At 33.8% G+C, this 25,455-nt stretch overlaps 1 protein-coding gene across 1 annotated transcript; it reads right to left on the bottom strand.

Moving 5' to 3' along the window:
- Positions 1 to 15,396: 15,396 nt before the first annotated feature.
- LOC118180494 (NPC intracellular cholesterol transporter 2-like) lies at positions 15,397 to 24,620 on the bottom strand. Its single transcript, XM_035349578.2, has 4 exons — positions 24,465 to 24,620; positions 21,408 to 21,518; positions 19,668 to 19,843; positions 15,397 to 15,580 (listed from the first exon to the last, which is right to left on the bottom strand). The coding sequence occupies exons 1-4, from the start codon at positions 24,532 to 24,534 to the stop codon at positions 15,497 to 15,499; spliced, it is 441 nt and encodes a 146-aa protein (XP_035205469.1). The 5' UTR covers positions 24,535 to 24,620; the 3' UTR covers positions 15,397 to 15,496.
- Positions 24,621 to 25,455: the final 835 nt, after the last annotated feature.

The following is a 25,455-nucleotide window of genomic DNA, read 5'->3' as shown; positions in this document are numbered from 1 at the left end:
AAATGCACTTGCTCCTTAAATTTAACTTTTTCGGAGTAGCTTTCTCTTAAAATTTGTCGTGCAGCATTGCACGGGGAAATGAAACAATTTAATAACAATTCTACTAAAAGTAGAAAATTAAATAAAAAAAACCGTAACAATATGAAACAAGCACTTCAAGAATACATAAAAAATAAACCAAAAATAAATAATAAAAATTTGAAATATTTCAGATTTTAAATTACGTCCAATGGGGCGTTTTTTTAACATTTTGTGTGTTACATTTATTTATTAACTATCACGTTCTTCGCACTTAAACCATAAAAATCAGTTCAACAGCAGTATCGCAAAATAGCTTTAAAATGAGCATATCTTTAGAATTTCCGATACATAGTCTCACTCACTGGAGATAAAAATGTTTTTTTCTGTACAACGTTGCCATTGCTCGCTTTGAAATCGTTAAGTTTGTTAATCGAAAATTCGTTAAAGTTTTACAAAATAGGAAATAGATAATAAAACAAATTCCAAATTTCAAATTCAGGCTTCCACATTCCCATATTCGTAAGAGGATTACGTCATTCAAAATTCGATGGCTCTATGTACCGTTGTTTTACCACAATGCGAGAAACATGCATGCATTTATGCAGATTTTTTGTTATTCAATTTCTTTGAATATAACACAGGGAGATAATACTTTGTGGCAACAGTTTGACAAGTGATTCGCCGTTTGTAGCGAATCGCAAAACGAAAACAATAATCCTTCATGGACGAAGGAATTTTGGACTAACAATAACATTTTTGTTTCATTATAAAGTTGCAGTAACGAATTATTTCATTATAAAGGTTGTTTATTGTTTCATTATAATGTTGCAGTAACGAATTTACAATTTTTATTTTTTAACATAATTTCAAGGAGAAACTGATAAGTTTGGCAACGCCGATCCATAATCCATAATTTAAAAAAAGTGGTTTTGCGATTTTTTCCCCAATTGAGTTCCACTTATAAATGCGAGAAAATAGTTTCATGCATCAAAATAAGAACAGGAGCAGCTTAACTACTGAAAATTCAGATGCTTGTATTTGCCATAAGACGACTAACTATTCACCACACTTGACTAAACTAACGCCAGAAGTTCAGCATAGGGAGAGCCACCGATATCGAAGAAAAAAAATAGTCATTCAAGTTACTTTAGACAAGAACGTAATTTCGCGTAACATTTTTTACGTTAGCATGAATATGACATATTCCTGCTTCGCTTCCCCAACTACTTATTGATCCATTTTTATTGTTAAGAGCCTGAGATTGTTGCACCATCCATGCTTGCGTGATGTTTGCCATTAAATTTACGCTCTGGTGCACAGCCGTATGTAAACGCCTGAGGATTCATCTGGTTTGTCAGTTGTTCCGCAACTTTCACATGCACAGGACTTAACAGCATCATAAATACAGTGACTGTTTAATGAAATACACATGCATAAGACTTACTAGGGATCATAAACAGACTGACTCTTTAAAAGAAACAAAATGTCTAACAGAAATTAAGGTTAACAACAAATTTAAACATAATAAACGTAGATAAGAGCGACAGAAAAAAAAGTAAAGGACTTTCATTAGGTATAATTAACAAGTTTCGCTATTTCAACAATTGTAAGCCAGTGGATGAAGGTAAAAGCAGTTGTTGAAAACAATAATAATGTTAGCATTTAAAAAAAAAGAAAAAAAAAAAAAAAAGAATTGCACGTACGATGAAATTGCTTCATGGAGCAAAAAGGAGTATTTATTAAGCGTATGGAGTGCTTAATAAATCCTCCTTTTGTATTAGTATGATGTAGGTCAATTAGTCAATCTCTTAATTAGTCAGTTAATTAACCTCTTAATCAATTAGTCTAGTCATTCTTTAACTTGGCAAAAGCTAATTTAAAACGCTTTGTAGCAGATTTAATTTAAGTAGCAAATTTACTTACTTTCTTAATAAACCAAGAGGAAAAGGTAAAATAAAATTTCCTAACTTCTTGCAAATAAGATCTTTTTTTTTTAATTTACAGTATTTGCATGTAGAATGAGATAGCTGGGATTGATATGACTAAAATGCAAAATAATTTCCTTAATATCGTAATCGTTTGCGGATTTCTTCTGCCTAACTTGCTACTAATTTTGCAAATTATAAATCTAGAAGAGAAATTTACGCTGTGTATACCGTTTTCCTGAAAGCAAGAGTTAAAGGAAAATTGAAATAAAAAGGGTGGGGAATTGGATACATTCTAATATTACTGTTCTCTGTTTCAGTTACAGGTTGCATTGTTTTAGAGTTTTCATATTGATTGCGAAATATAGTACTTTACTCTCTGTCTAATATAACACAGGGAGATAATACTTTGTGGCAACAGTTTGTCAAGTGATTCGCAGTTTCTAGCGAATCGACACAAAATCGCAAAACGAAAACAATAGTCCTTCATGGACAAAGCCCATTTGGACAAACAATAACATTTTTGTTTCATTATAAAGTTGCAGTAACGAATTTACAATTTTTATTTTTTAACATAATTTCAAGGAGAAACTGATAAGTTTGGCAACGCTGATCCATAATTTAAAAAAAAATGGTTTCGCGATTTTTTCCCCAATTCAATTCCACTTATAAATGCGAGCAAATAGTTCCACTTATAAGTAACAAGTGATCCTATATTGCTAACATAAATCATGTAATGAATGTTTCTAAATTATGTAATGAAAAAAAATAGGTAAAAATCTTCGTGGGAGAATTATTTATATAGCAATAAATATGATAGATAACAGTGTTAGTGAATGCGCTGAGCATCCTCAAACATAAAATTATCTAGCATTAGCTCATTTTCGTAAGTATCGATTAAACGAAATGTTTAAAGCTGCGAAGGTGTTTTATTGATGTTTATTAGAGGAAGTGATCAAGTAATTCATCAAGAAATTAAATTGAAACCAGAGCTCATTTACTGTTAGATAAACGTCTGGACAGTTCTTTTCCAAATCTAATTTACCTATGCTATTTCGCCTGGGGTTGCCTATACTGGCTTAGTATTATACTATGACACTAGCTGCTCTGTGGGCGCAATAACACAGTCCCGGTTTCTATGGACAAAAACAGCAGCCAGTGCTGTCCCAGACGCTTGTGGCTTCGGCTATCCGACTAGTCTAGCGTGACGGCCAGAGCTGCAGTGTTTCAATAGGCTTTGAGCACTCCGTGCGCCTAGGAGTGGTGACCCGGGGTTGCCGGTTCAGCTGCGGATGATAGGAGAGATTTTAGTTTATAAAAACTGGAGAGTGGGATCCCATTGCGAATGTCTATGAGTACGCAGCAAGGACTACTTTTGATAGCTTTTTGACACTTTTCCAATCTCCCGCTTGATACAGAACTGTAGGGTCCGTCCGTGTAGTAACTGACATTGAGATGACAGAACACTTAATTCTAATAGACTTACCTGTGACATGAAAATCTAGTTACCTAATATACTAGTGACGTAAAATCTGCCGCCCTGATCGGTATAGTGGTTATCGATGCTGGCTGCCTTACCGATGAGTATTCTCGAATTCCGGAGGTGGTAAAAACGTTTGTGTATTGCATATGTGCAGCATAACAGCATTAAAAACTCTGTTGAACTGGAAGTCCTCTAGAGTTGTTTGTTGAACGAATGATGGGTGGGAGTTCATCAGACCATCCCCAGGGGGGTATCCTCCATCAAAATTGGGGTAAAAAACTACATTTCCTTAGAAGGTCCAATCAGAGTATACAAAGATCTGTAATATCTGCTACATATGCCGTGTGATAGTGGGCAGCACTTCTAAACGTGATGCTTACGTTTGACTTTTCATCTATTTCGATTGGATCACCAGATACAGTCTAGAGGGTAACACAGGATGGCGTCCAAATGAGTTCATCTTTGAATTGTTGAGCTAAATCTTTCCGAATGATAGTAACATTCGCTTTTGTATCCATGAACATATATTGCAAGAAACTCCATTGATCCACTCACTGCAGAAATCTAAAGCGTTTTAAAATGGGGCTTCTCATTATCTAGCAACCTCCACCTCGCGAGATGGCCACTAATCAGTCTCCCTACTTTTTGCTAGGCGCGGTCTTAACTTCCGTGCTCTAGGGTGTTCTCCAGTTCCGTCGTATGAGGCCTTCAGCACCACAGTTCCAACCAATTACCGTTGGTTTCTTATCATTCCCATTCCGACTCAAGGCATTGACTTGTCTGGTTAAATCATTTGGACGAGCAGTCACTTGATCCACTGGTTCCTGGACTTGAGCAGCTCTGATTGGGTAGCATTCTCTACGAGTTGCTTGCTGGGCTGACTTGAATTTCATGGTGTACAATACAGAGCTTCTTAAATTCTTGACATCCGCAGATTTTTCTGTATTTCAGGATCCCGGATGTCGTCAATGAAGTACACCAAGGATAAGATTTCTCTTATTTCTGTCCGGCATTTCAAAAACGCGAGATAAGACAGCTTTTCAACATCCGTTGCAAGTTTCAGGAGAGTTTCCATGGGCTTCTGTTGACAGGACTCTAACTGAAGCCTGTTGTAGTCTTCTAAACATTTCTCCCCAAAGCGCGGCTGGAACGCACCGGATAGAGCTTCGAAATCTGTCCTGCGGTTTTCGGGAAGCGTACGAAGGATATCCGTTGCGTCAGCCCTCACAGAAGCAGGCCTGAACTTGGGATGATAGGCCTTAGCTTGGGATGATAGGCCTTAGCTTGGGTATCCCATTCGCTCGCTTCCGCCACTACGCTAAATACAGTAGTAATAATCAAATGGTGAAATTAGACTTTAGCGCTAACGCCATTCACCTCAAGAAAATCATTAAAATGTTACTGCGAATGCGTTTTAACACCATTTTGTATATTAATTTCATTAATACATAAATAGTTAATACACATACATAAATCAAAACGGAAACAAACCAAAAATATACATACCTTGTAATTATCGAATACACAACCGACTATCCGCTAACAAACGCAAACAGCCGCCGTTGAACTTTCAAACCATGAAATCACGGGAAGACCAGGCATGCGTTGATTGCTTTGCTATGATTGGCACCTTAAAATGGTGAAAAGTTGTTCTACTGCACTAATTGCACCAAATCCCAGCGAACTGTGAAAAGCAAGTGAACTATATTTTGGTGCTACCTCTAACTTTGAACCATTAAATGGTGTAACATTGAACAGAATTTTTTTACATTACACATCGATCGAAGGTGTCTAAATCACCAGTTTTACTCATATGTGAACTTTTAATAATTACTTTGAATGTGCTACCCTTCTATATATATGCTAAGATAAAATACGGTAGTGGCATATGTGCTTTAGAAAAGCTCTCATATGTGTAGCGTAAGAAAGCTCTTATATGTGTAAGGCTCATATGTTTCAGTGTCATATGTGTAAGGATAACTGTCATGTGGGTACGAAAAGCTTTTACAAGGGAATTAACATATTTATTATTTATTGCATAACTATGCATAACTATGCCTTATTTGCATAACTATGTTCATCACTAATTAAATTACACTTCTTTGTATACAGTATTTTGATCTGGAAATTAAATCTAATGTGCACACTACATGACTTCCTTGTACGGAATATTAAATTATACGCAATTTTTCTGCATGTCATTTAAACATATTTAATTAACAGCTAAGGAATTTTGAATTAAATCTACTTCGTCGATAGCGCATAAACCACAATAGCATAAATGCACTCTTTAAAGTTCACTATATTTATTCACCATAGCGACACTTCGGCGCTAGGTTCACGTAACAGCATTACGATTACAGCCGAAATCATCGCGGCAAAAGAAAACGGTGTAGTGCAAAACATCGTAGGAGAAAACATCGCAAAGGAAAAACGTCACAGTTCTAAAATATCGTGGTAAAAAATATCGTGATCGAAAATAAAGCAGCTCAAAAACTTTGCAGTTTAAAAACATCGTCGTCGAAAATATCGTGGTAAAAATTAAAGTACCTACAAATCATTGTACGACGATAACATCGCATACATACGTTTTTGAAATCGCATAAGGACATAATATGTAACTAACTTTTGTCATATTTAACAAATCGATATCCAAAAAATTGATTGTATGCTATACATGAAAATGTTCACGACACTTTACGAATAAACGGAAACAAAACAATACGTAATTTTCATTATCATTCAGTATCAGATTAACTAATGTGAAATAAAATAATTTGATCATTAACAAAGCAAATCTTATATAATAACTTGTAAGATTCTGTTCTGCGTACTTTTAAGTTGCCGTTGAAAGTGAAGAATCTTAATAACTGCGTAGCGAATTATCGTTTGAGTTCATGAGACAGTAAATAAAACTTGAAAAGGGTTAAAGACCCTTTATTATTCAAACAAGGTTTAATCGAACTGCGTCTTGGGGTTTTACAATAAAGCCGAAATTCGGGCTTGAACTTAGGAATCTAAGTACTAAACTAGTCTTAATTAAAAAGATATAGCCGAAGCTATCAAAATTCTAACCGAGTTGGCCACTTAAGCTGAATAACTGCGAAGCTATCAAGGACCTAAAGTACGGCCGAGCGTAATAATAGCTTAAGAGAGAGTAGCCTAAATAGCCTAAAAAGGCGGACGCGTGCTAGCCAGAATCACTGGTTCTCTCTAACGAAGACGGTAGAACTTCGCGGTTAAAATACTTCTCCTCAATTTGCATTCAAACGCGATTCTAAAAATACGTTCTGGCTGGAAGTTGTAAGTTGAAATTCAGAAATGATAGAAAATGACTTTAACTCAAAGTTTAATTGTTAGATAAATTAACATAATCCTTACAGTATAAGCAATGTAATGAAAATTACAAAACAATGTGTAATTTTCATTATCATTCAATATCAGATTAACTAATGTAAAAGAAAATAAGTTAATCATTAACTAAGAAATTTTTATAGAGGAACCCTCATGCAGTTGTTTTTTCTAAGCATTTTTAGACTGTATTTTTCATGAAGAGTTATCAGTTTATCAGTAAGCTTTATCATCAGTAATTATATCTTTTATTATCAGTAAGCTTTTTTAGCTTAATTTATTAATGACCTTTGTTAATTAACTATATGCATTTAAAATCCTATTAAGCTTTTTAAGTAGCATTAATTTTTTATTCATTTTCAGTTTTTAAATGCTTAAGTTTTCTTCTTATTTTTTCAACAGAATTTTATTACTTCGCTCAGTTATATGAACTATAGAAGTAAAATAATCCCTCTTCCTTTCTTGTGCTCTATGATCTTTATACGAACATGAATTTTCAACTTTCAAAACCTGAAAACGCATGTGTATGGTGTTATCGTCATGTAAGTACTTTGTTTTTTACCACGATATTTTTGACGACGCTTTTTTTTAAACTGCGAAGTTTTTAAACGCTTTATTTTCGAACACGATAATTTGTAACACGAAATTATAGTACACGATGTTTCCTCCCCCTTGTTTTGTACCACGACATTTTCTCCTTGCTTTGTTTTCTCTGCGACGTTTTCGTCCGCGATGCTTTTGGGAGACGTTTTCGGCGGACACCTAGCATTACATCTCATTCAATTTATACCTCAAAGTGAACAAAATTTATATCATCTGAAGAATTACCACAAGCTCTATTAAAATACTATATGAAATCTAAAACGATGTATAAAAGAAATTAAACAAATAAAAAAGAAAGAGCTTTTCGCAGACGATTCAGCGCCGCTTACTTAATGTGCATGCGCTACTAATTAATTCAGTTCTCACTTCGCGGCAAGGCAAAAATACATAAAAATTCAAAATAGTTTCATTAAAAATTGAAAGATATAGAAAAATATAAAACACCAACTACATTTAAAACAATTTTAAAAAATTTACAATTAAAATTACAGTTTCTATGCAAAAACAAGCTAATAACTTAAACGATAATTCCAGAAAGAATTGAGCATAATTTAACTCGCAATAATAAAAGAAGACGTTACTTTGTTGTTGCAAAGTTTAGTTACTCTAAATTGGCAACGAAACCAAGTTTCTGCTAAGTTTCAAATGTAAACAAACATGGCTACCATGGTAACCAAAAATTACGCTTAGCCACACTTAGAAAACTTTTAAATTGTTGATAATTGCACAATTATTGCATGCAGGCTAACTAAAGGCATAAAAATCTTAACCAGAACAACATAATTCAATCATTTTTAAAGCAATAACTTCAAAATTTACAAACATATAAGAATAAAGAAAGTGAGCTCCCTCAGCCGAGTAACACAGTGGATATTTAAGTTTAACTGACGTTAACTAACGTCTTAAGTTTAACTAACGTCGTAAGTTTAACTAACGTCGTAAGTTTAACTAACGTTTATTTTGTTTTAAAACTTTACTGTCCTCTCTTATTTTTCACTTCCGGCCAGAATAAACGCGTTAAATTGTTTATGGAAATTGTCTTGCTAACGCTTAAGTATTTAAGTTGTTACTTTTCATCAAGAACAGAGTTAGATGGAGAGAAAGTGAGCCTCCTTGCCACTGCATTCCATGCGAGCTGTCAATCAGTTGCAGTCCGCCTTTAAGACCAGAGTTTTAATCCTCTCGATATTTACTACATACGTACTATATACAGTACGTACTACATACATACAGTACAGTTTGCGCACTACGTACGTAATGATTTGAAAAGCCCTTTATACTTTAAAGTATAAAGTATGTGGTTGGTCTTTGTATCCCAACGTGCGGGAACGCCAGTAATATCGTGGGAATAAAGGCTAAAGTTAACTCTTCCTGCTTGTGTCGTCCATTCCACATATACTTGAAAATAGCTTGAGTAAGCTCCCTGTTCCCATTCAGGACATTAGATGTTCTCTAAACAGGTGCGACGTTCAACAAGTCCTGATATGCTCACTTCAGCACACGAGAGTGCATGTTGCATGTAGCATGATGCAGCAACATGTACTTTGGACCAAACTTCAGTGGAGTACTGTGAGTTTTACAGATGAGTCAAGATTCAGCCTGGACATTGATTCTCGGAGTGCCCGTATCTAGAGAGGGCATAGAACACGATATCGCCCCTCCTTTATCAGGTAAAAGATCATTTGACTAATATGAAATGAAGAGGAGAGATCTTAAAGCCGTATGTTCGACTTTTCAGGGACACAGTTAGTCCTGGGTTCCTAGTGTTGGACAATAACGCTCATCCGCATAGGATTCAGCCGGTCGATGATTACTTCGAAAGTGATGATAATTGCCACATGCATTGGTCAGCCATATCTTCTGACCTTGACTGTAAACATTCTGGGATGCTTTTGAGAAGGCAATTTCACCTCACTATCCTCGTCCGAGAACTTTTCCGGAGATGAAAATTGCTTTGCTATAGGAGTGACATCGACTGCTACAGGGACTCCTCAACTGTCTTCTGTCAAATATGCTGTCATTCTCCTCGACCTATATGGCTGACAGAGGGGACAATGCAGGGATTAACTTCATATTAACTGCTTCAATAAATGACTCGTGAGTACGCAACTATTCCTTTTATTCAGGAGCAACAGCTTTCTCCTTCTATACAAGCATCGTCCAATTTGAAATGGAAATAAAGGCAACAGGTTAACGATGTCTAGATGTCACTTGGCATCTAGACATCGCTGTAGCTCCCTCAACAGATAGAACTCATCATGCAAAATTATTACCCAATCTTTACGATGTGCGCTGCACATTGCTAGCGTTCTGCCAAACCGGCAGTGATATTTGCATAATTTGTGTTACATACTCCCCCAGAGATGAAGAAGGTTATCAGAAATAAGTTTAACCGTCGTTCCAGCAAAGTCTAAAGTTCTAAATAATAAATTAGTCGTACTGGCCCTCCAGGATGTTCTAGTCTAAGTCGCTTTCTGGAATCGCTGCGTGTTGGCTCCTTTGGCTTTCTTGTTTCAGTTTGGTTTTTACTTTTCTTCGTATTTTCTACTCAGCTAGTTGCCTTCCTTTTGGATAACGGAGTTTGTACTTCCATCTGATTTTGAACGCCGTTGCTATTGCTCGTGGCCTCTTGAATTTCTTGCAAAATACCTTTAACTATGTCCATTTTATTTCTATTATAGTAAGGTTTAATTTGATTCACATTTGCCACTACATGTTTTCCGTGTGCACTTTTCAAGTACACTACAGCCACCCTGACTCAATCCACAGTGTTGGGTCTCTGAAACTTGGGACAAAATTTGGGAACTTGCTCGTTGCTTGCCGATGATTGGGAGTGTTTTATATTTAGTACTTCATCTCCCACTTTATAATTTGCTTCTCTCAGCTTCATATTGTAATACTGTTTTGTTTCTTCCTTGCAGTATCTGAACATTCAACTGCCTCATCTACTAGTTTCTGGATATCTTTTATTTGAAATTCCGGGACTCTCTTCTGTACCAAAAATAATTTGTCAAGCGGTGTAATTAACTTTCTGTTTAATAATAACTAAACTAGACTTTTCCCCGTTGTATCATGCTTAGCTGTTGGTAATCCATAAACTAACTCATTCACCCCGCTGTCCCAGCGCTTATAATAATTTCTCACGTAACATAGCATTATTTTCACTACATTCTTGTTTACCCGTTCTGCTACGTTAGCCTGCGGCCTGCGGGCTTATGAGGTACCACTTTTACGTGGCGTACGCCAACTCCTATGCATAGCCCTTCAAATACCTGGGACACAAACTTTCCACCATTGTCAGAAATGAATTTTAACGGAGTAAGACACTTTTATTTTAAAAAGGAATCTGTTACTCTTTTTGCCAAGGCTCTTCTCAGGGGGCTATTTCAACCCATTTTGAAAAATGATCTACTATAAAAAGTAAATAATGAGTTTTATTTGTTTCGCTGCGGCAAAACGGGCCCAACAAGTCGATCCCAACTAATTCGTTAGGAAATGTTGCTTTTTAAATTTAACTTAACGAAATTCTATAACTGCCAAATATATACCGCCTCATGAACTCGTTGTACTGTCTTCCAGATTTCCAGGTGTCCAGACATGGGCGAATCATGTAATTCATTTAAAATGTTTAACCTAACGTCGCTGGAATAACAGGCCGTGTTTCAAAATTTTGATTTGTACATTTTGAATAAAACAAGAGATTAGCCTAACAAGGAATTCTGTGCGTTTAAGTATTCTGTGAGCCTAACAGAGCAGAAAAAAACTCACCGGTTTGTAGTAAACCAGTGTTCCGAAACTCTTGCTTAAATAGCACTTCTTTCTACCTCAATGTGAAAAAATGAGTAAACTCCCGCTATCTCATTTACATTCTGGCATGAAAAGTGTGAGTGAAAAGAGGGTAATAATAAAGTCTTTCAACTTAAAAGAACTATTAGTTAAAATAAAACGATAACCCTCACAGTTTAAATACTGAAATAAAGTGCATAAAGAACTATTGAATTAAAGCCAAAACAGCAAGAAATTTCTTTATAATTTTTAATGTCTTACTAAATTTTTAATGTCTTATTAAATTTAATTATAATTTTACTGAACATAACACGAACACAAATAAAACGAACATATTCCATACCCTGTTTTATCAATTTAACGCCTCTTTTAAAACAACAAACAAAAACAAAATAACAAAATTTCTACCTCGTAGAAATGAATTTTCATGTCACTAGTTCCCGATTTAGCGCATCACACAGCTGAACCACAGGTCCGGGTTTCGATCCGCGGGCTGAGCAAGGTTGACTCAACCTTGCCCAACCCGAGGATCCCTTGAATAATTTTGTAAAATGAATGGAATCCCTTGAAATTTCTCGATAAAATGAGTACCAAATTCGCTTGGGGACTAAACACCGGTCAAGAAAGCAGATTTCGGGGCACTGCAGGCCGTGGACCACTAGGGCTGTTGCGCCACTGAGTGGTAGTAGTAGCTCTCGCTCCCATTGAGTGGTAGTGAGTGAGCGCCACCAAGGAAGACCACTGACCTGGCCTTAGCCTCACAGTGTGATATCTTCCTGGCAGAAACCATCTACTCTCTACTCCACCCTGCTCCGGGAACGCAGCCGAATAGACGGCTAAGAGCCTCATAAAGTCTACATATAAGCTTGGATGTTGTTGTACAGGGAAAGAGTATCCTGTTATGAACTACTTAAAATTAAGCAAGGAAGCAATCAAAAGACTGTTAAGAATCGCTGTTAGAATAGACAGAAACTTGTGTTAGATAAAGTAAAGATAGGAGGACTCTGCCTGAAGTAGTCTTTAGTTTAGAATATCAGGATTAAAGAATTCATAGGCCTTATAAGCAAGAAATCGATTTTTACATAAACTATAATACGCCTTTGGTTTCATAGTGCAAACTGCAGAAATTCTACTTAAAGGTAAGGATTTGATACAATTTATTTCCTCCACCCTATTAGAATATATACCAATTTTAATTTAATTTTACTTCGATTTCCATGTTATTTATACTAACAGCATTATAATCATCTATTATAATCATATATTTACATCTGAATGTTCTTTTAGATTTGAAACTGACTTTATATGGCATTACTAAAGAACATTTTCAAATAAACATTCAGTGAATGGTGAAGTTTGATGACATCTTTCTTAACGAATTACACAATACAGAAATCTGTTCAAAAACTTTAAAGCGTGTTAATTCATATTATTTAACTAAATAGGTAAGGATAAAATGTTTCTTGTATCATATAAGCCTACGTGTTTTTTATGAGTAAGACACCAAATATTTGGTGAATTCTAGACATAGATTATATCAGCAGTTCTTAAAATATTAAAGCTCTCCTTCCACAGGATCCCCTATTATTTTCTAATTTCTCCCGCATACCTGCTATCCAAAGAAACTTCACACAGTACTTTGCCGCTTGTAAACTGAATCGATTCGGTTAAACTCCTTTAGAATTTCCTTTTCTTCGATATCGGAAGTATCTGTTTCATCATTTCTAATGCCCATATTTTCCATTCACAAAAGGGCCTTACTTCAGCGGAGACCAAATCTCTTTCATTGAGAACGAAATTAATGTGCGTGGAATTACTTAAATCATCGTATTTTCCTTGGAGTGATCATCCAAAGGCAGTTTCTATACCTACTAATGACATGTTGAACCGCTCAAATTTCCTTATCAAATCCCAGTAATAATCTGCTCCTATCAACAATGAAATTTAACAATTGCTAAATAACTTCTTAAAAATCAAATGGTTAATTGAAATCCTCTGGACTTCATTTCTGCACATATACCTCGATCTGAATATTTATTGCAGCTTTCAATATTTCATCAATTTATAGTGCTTCAATAAGCACTTCACTTCTATTCAAAATACTTCCCAACTTCAATTCCACCCTTCGGAAAGCCTGTCTTTTTGGAGTCTGCGCCAAAGCTATACATATTCAATTTTTCTAAACCAACAACTTTTAATCCCAACCTTTCAGAAACTCCTTTCTTAACAAAAGTGCCCTCGGATCCATTATCATATAAACAAGAAATAAAATCTGACGACTCATTTCCAACAATTTCTTCTTTTACACATTTCAACAAAATTCCTCTTCTGTCATTCAGAATATTATTCGATGAAGTAGCAACTGTTTCATTAGATTTTGTTTCCGAACCATGTTCAATCCTTTGTTTTTTAGAATTTTCTAATTTAAAGCATATTGCGCGGGCGTGTTTACCTTTGCAAAAGGAGCAATCTGCCCCTTTGCAAGCCTTTACACAGCAATTTATATTACACCATAACAAAAATTTTTTTTCTCGTAAAAGCTTCTCTCTTTTTTGAGAGTTCAAAGTCTCACACAGATGGCTCATATGCTGCTGACTGCAAAATATACAAGTGCTTGCAGTAGCACTGGTCAGCAATTCATTAGCAGAGTAAAAAATTTTATTGCGATCAAGGGTTTCAAAATTTCTGTGGTTAGGTTGTTTATACTGGGCTACGTACGTGTTGCATTCGAAGAAGGAGAATGTACATGAAATTTTCTTTCCCTTGAAGTAATACTAGAACAATGTAAAAAATTAATCAACTCCTTCAAATTCTGATTAGTGCTCGAGATTTGATTTTTGCTGAACTCCAAAACGAAGTTGCTGGGAAAAATTTTCAAAATTACGGCGCAAATCATTACGCTATAATTTCTAGACGACATCGAAGAAGAGATTCCCCTACGATGATGCTCTAAGACATCCATGACGACGACTGAGTCAAAGCTCAGCAAAATTAAATCCGAACTATTTTTTTTTTTTTTAAATTTTATTTTTAAGATCTCCAGATGCTGATGGTAGTACTACCAAAATGCGAGGCCACATTCTGTCAGATTGCCCAAGTGTGAATATCTCAGTAAGATGGGCAATGGAAGAGAAGAGTAGTGGTCATGTTTTCGACTAAAAACGTAATAATAGACGACAAAGATGTAACCTCTCAATTATCACTCTTTTTCCTTTTGTAAATAGTCACTAGTGTAGCTCCATCAATACCTAAATAAAATAATCTAGTCACCTAGATATGTATCATCAGCTTAGAAATCCCCTCCTATGTAGAATGTAAACTCAAAGTTTACAATATATTAAAATATATAAAATTATATATATGTAAACTCAAAGTTTACATACATATAATTTTTGGGGAACCTCTGAGATGAAAACATTTTTGTGAGATTATAAGATTTATCTTAATTTACAATTATTTTGACCTGAATCTTTATTGTAACTTCTTTCTATGGTCCTCATCAAAATGCTAATTATTTACTAAGCCAAAGTTTTGAATATTTTAGAGATTCTGGTAACCTCGCTTGCAATTACGTCCTATCGCCAGCTCTGCCAAAGATTATTCCGGCTTTAGCCACTTTGCTAGCCGATGTTAAATACGTGCATTTAAATAATTGAGCCAAGTATAGTCTATTTGCGTAGTCTCTGACTAAATTACGTAATTGTGGAATCTCAACTTATTTTATTCTAATCACCCCCAAATGGCAGACTTTTGTCTTGTTGCACAAGTGATGCACTCTGTAAAATTTAGAGAGTTAATAAAAAGGTTATTTTAACTTTCGTAGGACTTTGTTATCTTACTTCAGACTTGTTATCTATCTTCAGACTTAGAGTGACTGCTCACATGTCGGTGAAACAGAGTCTGAAGTATATTCATTTAAGATTTACACTAATGAGTACTAATGATACTAAAATACTTATGAGTTTTATTAGTCAACAAAATTTGAAGATTATACTATACTTTCGTCCGAAATAAAAATAAAATCCAATGAAAACGACAAAATTCTACAGCAATATATAAACTGTAATCATCTATATATTACTGTCTTTTTAAAATTTATTTAAAGGCAATATACTTTTTATTATTTTTTGATATTTTTGAATGTTCGCCAGAAGAAAAGGCATTTTAAAGTTCTTGTAAATTATACAGCTTTCGTAAAAAAGTGTAGCATGAAAAAGAAAACAGATGTTAAGAATACGATAGAAAAGTTTATTTCAAAATCTTTACAAAATTTGCCACTGATTTAGAATTCTCACGTGAATTGTCAATTCTTTCTTCATATCACTAATTAGACAATTTTCACCGGGAAGGTAACGCAAACAAGATTTTCTTTCTTCGCATCTCGCAATTCATATTTCACATCAGCTTTCATCTGAAAAAGATTTTAAGTTATTAAACATTCATTTTAATTATAACATTATTTATTGCCTTAAAAATCATACATGGAGAAAACCCAAACGTACTGGTATCAGCTGCAAAGCAAACCAATGCCAAAAAGGCTATCAAAATATTGAAGCGAAGAAGAGATTATGTGCACTGTTACTTCAACTAGGAGCAGGAAATGTCTTAAATTTTCTAGAATCTCTCGAATTTGTAGTCGCTCGAATACTAACTGTATACTATACTGTAAGTATACTGTACTACACTAAGAACAAAACAAAAAATAGAGAGAATAAAAAGGAAGAATTTTTTGCATTATATTTAAATAATATTATATAAAGAAAATCTGCATTTAAAGGGAAAAATATTAAAATGTCCTTATAAATGCACATATCTTTCTTACGAAGCTTCAAAAGAAAATCAACAAAGGAAGCCCGTAGTTAAAACTCTTAAATCCTGAAATTCATTCTCTTAATTGTAACTTGATAAAAAATGTTGGAATACTACATGGTGTCTGAAAAGTCACTACCTATTTTAAAGATTATCATAGGCGGTGAGTATGGGAAAATTACGTAAAGTTTTGCCATGAATGCTTCACTGCATTTATTACCATTCCAACAATACCTACTTACAATTCAACCATTAACACTGTCAATATACTTCCGTAAACTTGTAGGTTTTTGTCAAGAAGTTAATTAGAAAAAGTCATTACCGTTTGCTTAAGAAATCAAACGGTAATGCATTCAAAACATCACAGATTCTTTCCTGAGGGTCATGCAGAGTTGTGGGGTGAGTCTTGTGTACTTCTTTGGACCAGTCCCACAGGCAAATGTCACAAAGTGTTGTAAGTCACGAAAGTTCTCAGCTCTCTACTAATATTGGACCTTCACCACGGAATTCCACTCCTCATACCTCGCTTCGATTTTAGAGTAGCGTCTAGTCCAAGCATGATTTATGATTCACGCAAGCGCAATAGGCATATTTTCAGCATGGTAACCTTCCTCACTTTGCCAAAGAACATCCATGTATGTTTGGCTTGGCGATGAATTTACAATTCAGTCTTCAGCGATAGGTAAGTGAAGTGCTGCGGAATGTGTGAAATTTGTTCCCTTTGTGCCCAATTATGGGATAAATTATTCATTGGTGACTTAAAAGAGCGTATGGGGTGAGCTTTGTGCCCAAATATGTCAGACTTTATTTCCTAGGGACTAGAAAAGCGTATAGGGAAATAGACTTTATTCGTTTTTCAGTCGCGTTGATGTTTATGAACTGTTTAAATTAATCCTGCAGGTTTTCGTAACGTGCAGTATTCAATTAACTTAATCATATTTTACGTTTATTTGCAAATGTATTTTTGTTTGATATTTAATCCTATATTTATTGTTATCATAAACTTTCTTTTTAAATTAATGATTTCCGCATGTCTCATCCTAGGCAAATAATTCTCGAGACCTTAACATAATCAATTAATTTATCCCCATTTTATAAATTTGTTTTTTTATTTCATATTTACAGTTATCATAAAAGTTCATCTTTTAACAGGCATTCAGCAAAATACTTTGGTCCTTTCTTTTCTTATTCTTGATTACATTATACAGTACAAAGCCTTTAATCCGGACGTCCATAATCCGGAATGATCTATAATCCGGACCTCAAAGCTACAAATTTTCTGCGCATGCGTCAACGCATTAATGCGTTCACGCATGCGCGCAATACATTTACGCATGCGCATAATACGTTTACGCATGCGCTTTTAATGTATACCGGACGGTATAAGCTAGGCTAAAATTATCTAATTATCTATTTAGTTAATGTTGCAGATTGCGTTGTTCCTTAATCTTCTAATTGGATCCGCCTCATTGTTTTTTGCAGACTGTTACAGCAATTTTATAAAAAGTAAGCTTGAACTTTCGATTATGTCAAAAAGATTTTCCGATTCTGGAGCTGCCAAAGGATCTACAAAGCGAAAGCATGTTTCGATGTACCGCTTCCGATAGTGAAGAAAGTGACAGAGAGGTTATTGAAAATGAAAAAATTTCGATTGACCAGTTAGTTGGTATTCTCGACACAGCAATTACAGGACTTGAACAGTGGAACTGAACAAGAAATTATGTCTGTTTATAGAATTAAAGAGAAAGTATTAGCACAAAAAAAGAAGCAACTTAAACAACTTACATTGAAAGAAATGTTTAACAAATAAAACAAATAAAAATAAAGATTTTTTTTTTTTTTTGCAAATTTTGATACGTTTTAGATCATAATTGCTCTTTATTTCATAAATTACGGTTTCATATTTTTAATTTTATAATTTTTGCATGCCATCTTACCAGATTTAAATTGATGATCTATAATCCGGAAAAACCCCTTATCCGGAATCGCCGAAGTCCCGACGAGTCTGGATTAAAGACTGTGTACTGTAGTGGTAATCCAAAAGGTAATCGAAAACAGGTCTTCGAACTTTCCAAGCATAAAAAATTACCTTTCATACTAATCATGCTAAATATAAGAAATCAGTAACAGCTTAACTTCTTCAACGCTTTCAAGCTTCTTATTCAGGCTTAACTTCTGCAACGTGACAAAATTTAGAGGAATAACATGTCTTTAGTTGCCAGTCTCATGATACTTCGCCAATTCTGTATAAAGGACGCCAGCCAATAACGCTAAAGGAAGCTTGTCACTGCGCATGCGTGGAGCATAAACCATGCTATTGGGCGTCAATAAAACCACCATTTCAAAGTTTTAAGTTAAAATATTAACGGTCTTTTAGCTTAGACTTCGAAAAATTCTACTGATGAAAAACGCGCAAAGATTCGATTTTTTGTTCTCCACTCTTTTTCAAGATTTGTGAAATCTGAAGTTCGAATGTCCCATTTATAATTTTAATAACATAAATTTGATAAAAACGATTGAGAATAATGGAAAAAGATTGTAAAATAAGCAATAAGTTTAAATTCCTCGAAACAACACTTACACAAATCGTGTCCCTTGGAACAGATTTTTTTTTTAAATATACATAGATTCTTACATAAAGAATTTCAAATTCGTGACCATCTAGAAACACATGGTGAAACTTTTATACTTGCGTTCAGAGTTTCATAGATTACACTTTTATATAAGTGGCAAAATCGAGCTTTATTGCATTGCCTAGATGGACCTTATTTTTTTCTTAACTCAACTTGATAAGAGCAATATACATAACATCCATATATTATATGTGTGACGGGCGCAATGGTTTTTCAAATTAAAATCTTGATAACAAAGCCTACACTGTCAAGGTCTTTATAACAAGATTCTTCTTTAAGTAGAAAATATTCTAAGATAGTTACCATCTTCAGTAAATCTGAACACAATAAAAACATCACTGCTTATGGGAAACAAGAATTCTTTAATTTAGATTCCCAAACTAGCTTCCGCTTTTACGGAGTATAAATTATCCTGAGATGAGAATTAAGAGTTAAAATAAAACCTGATGCTGAAATAAGTTTGTTATGGGGATCTAAAACTATAAAAAGATTTGTTTTGATTTAACACATTAAACGTGAATCCTATTTTACTTAGTCTACGGCGGGTTAGGAATAATACAAAATTTTGTATGTTATATGAAATTGTAGTACAACATATGAGTTTACGTTACTGTATGTTCATTAACAAATTTCTGGTAACAGCTTTACAGCTATTATAATATATGATCATTTGTTTTACGAAGTTCCTATACATGTGATGCAATCAAATTTAATGAATGCATAAGCTTTTGGCATAGATTTTATATTTAAAATACAGCATTTTTGGAGACAAATAATTATTAAGTTACTTCAATCATATGGAAATGCCTCTTGATAAAATATCTTTAATTTATAATATAGTAATAAAAAATCTCAAATCGGGTGTAATAAAAATAATTATTTTTTAATTTAAAAAAAAAGAATTACAGAGTTAATATGCAAGAAATCGTCACGGTGATTGTTTAAATCCTCATGGATCTGTACCTACTAAAGATAATGAAACGTAAAATGTATGCCATTTTTATGTGAATTTGCTTTAAAATAAAAAAAAAATTTTAATGAAAACTGCAGACTTACTGTGGGATAAGTGTTACGGATTTCAACTTCTCTCAAATACGAATACTGTTTGCCGGTTTCCAAAGGACAATCTAGATTTCCACTCTCGCAAGCATCTGGATTCGGTACAGGGTAGGGCATAGATATTCCATTCACAGTTCCATGTACAACCGTTCTTGCGCTTTCGCTGTCCGTCACTAAAAGAACAAATCATGTAGAACGAATAAAATTCTTTATTGATATCAATTCGTTAATAATATTAACATGGCTTAGTAAGGAAAATTAAGAGAATCTTCAAATTAATACTACCTCAATAGCTAGAATTATTTACTTTATGATACTGAGGTGTTGCAATTTAGAAAGTAATTGGTTTCACAACTTCTGGTGCATTGGCAAATCATCTACGTTCAAGACCATATCTGAAAGTTGCTAAAGTATGCTTTGCATACCAACTGTTCTCTTCTTTTCCTATGCTTTAAATGATGTTGTATCTGTACTATTATACTGTACTCACACCTCATACAATGTAATATGAAACATAGCACACTATAGAAAAATCACTACTTGATTGTGAGAAACTGGAATTATTGTAATGCTCAAGTTAAGAGAAGAGACTGTCATAGTAAAAGACAACATACACTTTCATTACAAAAACACACGCACAGCAAACTAAACAAAATAGGTTACAAAACAGTCAATTCGTCGAATATTTTCCTTCAGCTAGTAGTGAGTAAAACAGTCACTCTGTTTGAAAAGCAACCAAATTTTAGTAGGATACGTTAAGTTATATTCTCTCATATATGCATATATAACTAACTGGCTTAGTATATTTCTATCACATATATCTAGATTTTCCTAATTACTCACCGATATTTTTCTTTTTCATTTAATATTGAATTGCCGCAGCTACAGCATAGTAATTTTACTAAGAATGAAAATGGCAACTCAATGGAAAATTTTTAATCCATGTTTATAATGTTAAATGGCAGTGCGAAGACATCTGGCTTCATAAATCACAAACCATACTTATCGATGTACAGCAATCTGAATCATTATTTTTTTTCTATTTAAGACTCCACGTTTAATCAAAAATACATTTCATAAATACACATAGATTAAAGCTACAGCCTCTTCAGAGCGGTTAATGTTTTTTGAAGTGGTAATACGGAAGACCACATTAAGGAGAAACTATTGTATTATATATGATGAAAAGTTTTTAATTTGCTCCATGGAGCAAGCGGACAAATTAAATTTAACGTATGTTTTGAGATAAAAATTTGGAAATTGTATAAACCAAAAAAATTATCCAAAACCTTCTTTGCCGTAAGTCCAAGACTCTCAGGTTATAAGTCACGGCCAAGAATGAGTGAGCATTGTAACTCAAGCAATATCATGGTTAAGTTGCTTAATATGGCAACATGGATTGGAATATGGGATTGCACTCATCTAGAACTCTATCTGAAAAGTGGTGTTGGTTAAGGCTGCCTATGCTGCCAACAGTAACTTATAGTAATGTTTGCTCGCAAGTTCCTGTTATAAGATCGCAGGCCAGAATCTCAAAATCCAGATTTATTGTACTATGGAAAGCAAGCTAGCGTTTTATTACCGACTGATCTGCTGCTCCCGCAAAATAAAATACCAAGGAATAAATAATATCTCTTATAATACCGATCCTTAAATGCTAAAAATTTGAAACTAGACTTTAAAGTGATCTCTGTATATGTATGTATATATAAAGTAAATTTTAGAGCAAAGACTTACAAGATTCAAATAAAATTGTGTAGGTGTAAGTTTCCCCTCGTTTGAGCTCACAAACATCAGATTCTTCACATCCAGTCATTTGAACATCAAGCACTTTTCCCGTTTTAGAACCTGAAAAAAAAATGTAACAACTTCATTAATGTTTGGATTGGTATGCACAAAATGTGTAGATAATTGTCATATTACTTTATGTACTACATCTTTTTCTCTTAATTTCTGATTTTACGTATTCTAAAATTTTAACAGAAATGAAACGATAAAATTTCATAGTAAAGCATTTTGGCCATAAATTGCACTTTGCATAGATCTCTAGAATTACTGAATAAAGTAAGGAGTAAGAAGATTTTGCTATCTTATTTAAGTAACCTTTAAAACTGGATTGATAAAAATTTATTTTATTCCCATTATGAAAAATTTTCGGATGGAATAACGGTACTGTGAGGCTCTTAATGAGAAAATACAGTACAATGATTTATCATCAAATCCTTTCGCTGGTGTAATAAAAAAAGGATTTCTTTATTTGTGCAAATCAAATGCACAAATCACCATATTATGTATACGTTTTTGGTTTGATTTAGTTGACTATTGTTAAAGCACGCTATGGCTATCCGCCTAAGAAGAGGCATGCCTTCGAATGTGATATTTAATAAATAAAAGTAACACAGAAATTGTTAAAAAAAACGCCCTTTTGGGCTTCATCTAAAATCTAAAACCTTTCAGATTTATTATTATTATTATTATTATTGTATATTAAATTATTTGCATGCAGGTGGAAGTTGACTAAAGTAGAAGTTATAAAGCCAAAATAATAATAGAACTGGGTTCATCTGATGACGCCCATTCGCCATTAGCTCCTGCCCTTCTGGAATAACACTTCGAACTTTCTTTTCAGAGCCCAAAGAGCAAACATCTGATGACAGCCGGAACACATCAAGCAGAATGCTTGATAATCTCGGCATAAGTGTAACTTGAAAAACTGGGTTAATTGAAATAAAATCTTACAATCGTCCTTCTAAAGCTTGACAAATATCTCTCGAATTTTACATCACAAAATTAAATGTTGCTTTCACTTATCTGTTGGTTCTTTGATCTAAAGGAAGTCTAAATTTAGCTTAATCCTGCCGAGAAACAAAACAACATTACCATGAAATTCTCTCATTCTTAAATAGAAAAGGCAATAAAATTTTTAGTGATAAAACTTATCGTTAATTTCCTTTTAACTTATTTTTAATTCTATTCATAGAGTGTCACTCATTCAAAATTTTATTCTGCTTTGTTCGAAGAACAGATTCAAAACGAAATTTATTCAATTCTGAATTATTCGAATAATCTTAAAATCATCCATCTTAGTTATTATGGAAAAAATAACAATCACGAGCATAAATGCTTCTGTTTGGAAATCTGTACGTGAATAATTCTTCCAATTTTTTAAAATGGCTGCAAGGTTATTAAGAATTCAATGCACAACTTGAAGTAAGCAATAAAACCATTTAAGGAATACAGTTTTCACCAATATTATGATCCCTTCATTTCTTATGTTATGTTATCCTCAATAAAGTGCGGTTTATTTTCTTCGTGATCCGTGTATATAATAAATTCCCAAAGCAATTTATTTTAGAACTTGAAAATCGAATACTGAATGCATTCTTAATCCTTTATTTGAATTTATAAATTTTACAGAAGAAATGTTTCATTTCTATTGGAGGAAGAGTCTCATACAATTATTTAACACAAGCCTAGAAACAGGAATAATTTTTCTCCAATTATTTTTTAAGCGGGTAAATTAGCATCAAAACTACTACTAGTCTCTATCCTCACTTTTTTGGTCCGTATCACTTTTCAAATAAAAGTTTATTGTCACCAAACGTTATCGCCGTGTAATAATTTTAAGGAAATAAAATAACGAATATGAAGAAGGGTATGGTAACCCCCTTTGGCCGGAATTCTAAAGTTATGCTGTTTTTAAGTATTTTGTGATTTTGTGTATAATGTGGTGAAGTGCGAAGAAAATATAGTTTAATAAGTTAAATTAAAAGGAAAAAAGATTACCTTAGCAGGAGTGAGTTCAAGAGAAGATTGGTAAACTGCGAGCTCAGCGAGAGCCTTCCCCCCCCCAAAAAAAAACATTAACAAATTCCCTAAAATGACGTTAAAATCTGAATCCTTTCAGTTTTTTTTTTTTTTTTTTTAATATTTTTTTCTAATCGTTATGATAAGGGTACTGGCTGTCACATCGTTGGTTCCGGGATAGGTTCCGGGAGAACGCTTGGTTGTTAATAGCTGTCTATCATCTTTTCTCACGAGTGTAAAATCAATCTATCACTTACAGGGTACCCAAAGCAAAGTTCTCTGCGGTGCTATTGAAATAGTAGTAAAGCGGACTATGAAACTTAAAATTTTACCGTCTAATCTTGAAATATAAAGTACACGATGTATATCTTATAATGCAAAAAGAAATCTAACTTCTTGACATAAATGTTTACTTAAAGTAACGCTTAAATTACTTAGTAACTTAAAAGTGAAGAATCTTGTTTAATCCACTAACACTACGCATGTCAGTTATTTGGTACAATTAATTACAGCAAACCTCGGGAGAAATTTTTGCTTGAGTAAAATGTTTTTCTTGGAGAAATTAAATTCTAAAAAAAATCAATTTCCATTAACATCACATATGCTAAAAGCATCACACACGAAAATCCTGTACTAACTCGTTTTAAAGGCCTCACCCTTAGCTACTAAGGTAATTAAGGACTTAATTTTCTCATCAACAGGTGGACAGATTTGCGGGCAGAATAAATGTAAGCTAACTTATATTCTTGCGATAGATTTGGATTTTTCGGTTCTGCGTTTAGAAAGCAATTTTTGGGAACTGAAAAGACATTGCGTGAATCCATTCTGCTCACAACTCTCAATTTCCTTACTAAATCAAAGCTAAAAATTGCTTAGTAAAATGGCTTCAAAGAACAGACCATTAATGTCACAAAATGTTAAAGCAAGTAACACATGAAGAATACATAGCATCTGGTAAATACTAAGAACTTATTCAAGGCTTCTTACCACAGTCTGTGTACTTAAGTCCCCATGCTTGTGAGCAGAGAGCGGCTGACAGAAAGATCCAAGCAATCATTGTTGGTAAAAGGTTTGTAGATATTTGGAGAAGTTGTTTTCACACTCAGAGAGCAAGAAATACTTGTGACAGAAATGCAAGGAAATTGGCATGTATATATATAGTGAAATGCGCCTTGAGCCCGCACATTTATATCCATATTAACGTTCTCATAAATACCAACTAAAGAGCTGAGGTGAATTTACAAAATATTATTCTATGGGAGCCCTCATGGAAGACTGGAGGATTATATATTCCCACATGCGTTTACGGATAAAAAGGAGTAAATGAAGCATTTATATGTATAATATTCTATGTGACGCATAATTTCGAGCGGGCCAAAGCTGTGGAAGAAATACCAATAAGCAATGAATACGAATTTATTTAATTCCTTTCTATCAGTCTCATAAATCGATTGTTCAATAGCAAAACAAATTTCTAAAATAAAATTATTTGCTTATTTTCCTCTTTTCAAAATTTTTGCCACTTCTGTAAATTAAAGAAAAGTCAAAATTATTTTTCACGTTAATTGCAATCAATTCACACGTGTAAATCACCTCCTAGGATTGTTCTTTGAAAGATTCAACCGTTGGTTATTATTTGTACTGGTGCTATTGAAGTTAGATATATAATTTACAGTTCCCTATCGTTTCCAAATATGTATTTCATGCTCAGAAAAATTTTAAAACATTCAATTTGATAACCAGCTTTTCAATTTAGTTATATTCTTCTAATACGCCTGCTTGTTCTACAGTTATTTAAAGAAAGGCAATATACAAATGGGTTACAAAATAATACGAACATATGTGAAATTAGACAAAATAGTTATTAATAGGGGATTGGGCCACTCTTTTCTTGAAATACACATTGGAATTAGTTCTGTTTCCACGATTCCTCTTTCCGCGTTTTTCAAAATTCTTCCTGTTCCCGCGAAATCGGAGA

This window comes from Stegodyphus dumicola, chromosome 6 (genome assembly GCF_044657685.1).
Source record: "Stegodyphus dumicola isolate Sdum_Otavi_A_Nest chromosome 6, ASM4465768v1".
NCBI lineage: Eukaryota > Metazoa > Arthropoda > Arachnida > Araneae > Eresidae > Stegodyphus > Stegodyphus dumicola.
Note: the sequence above shows the minus strand (reverse complement) of the source record. Positions and strands in the feature narration are given on the sequence as shown.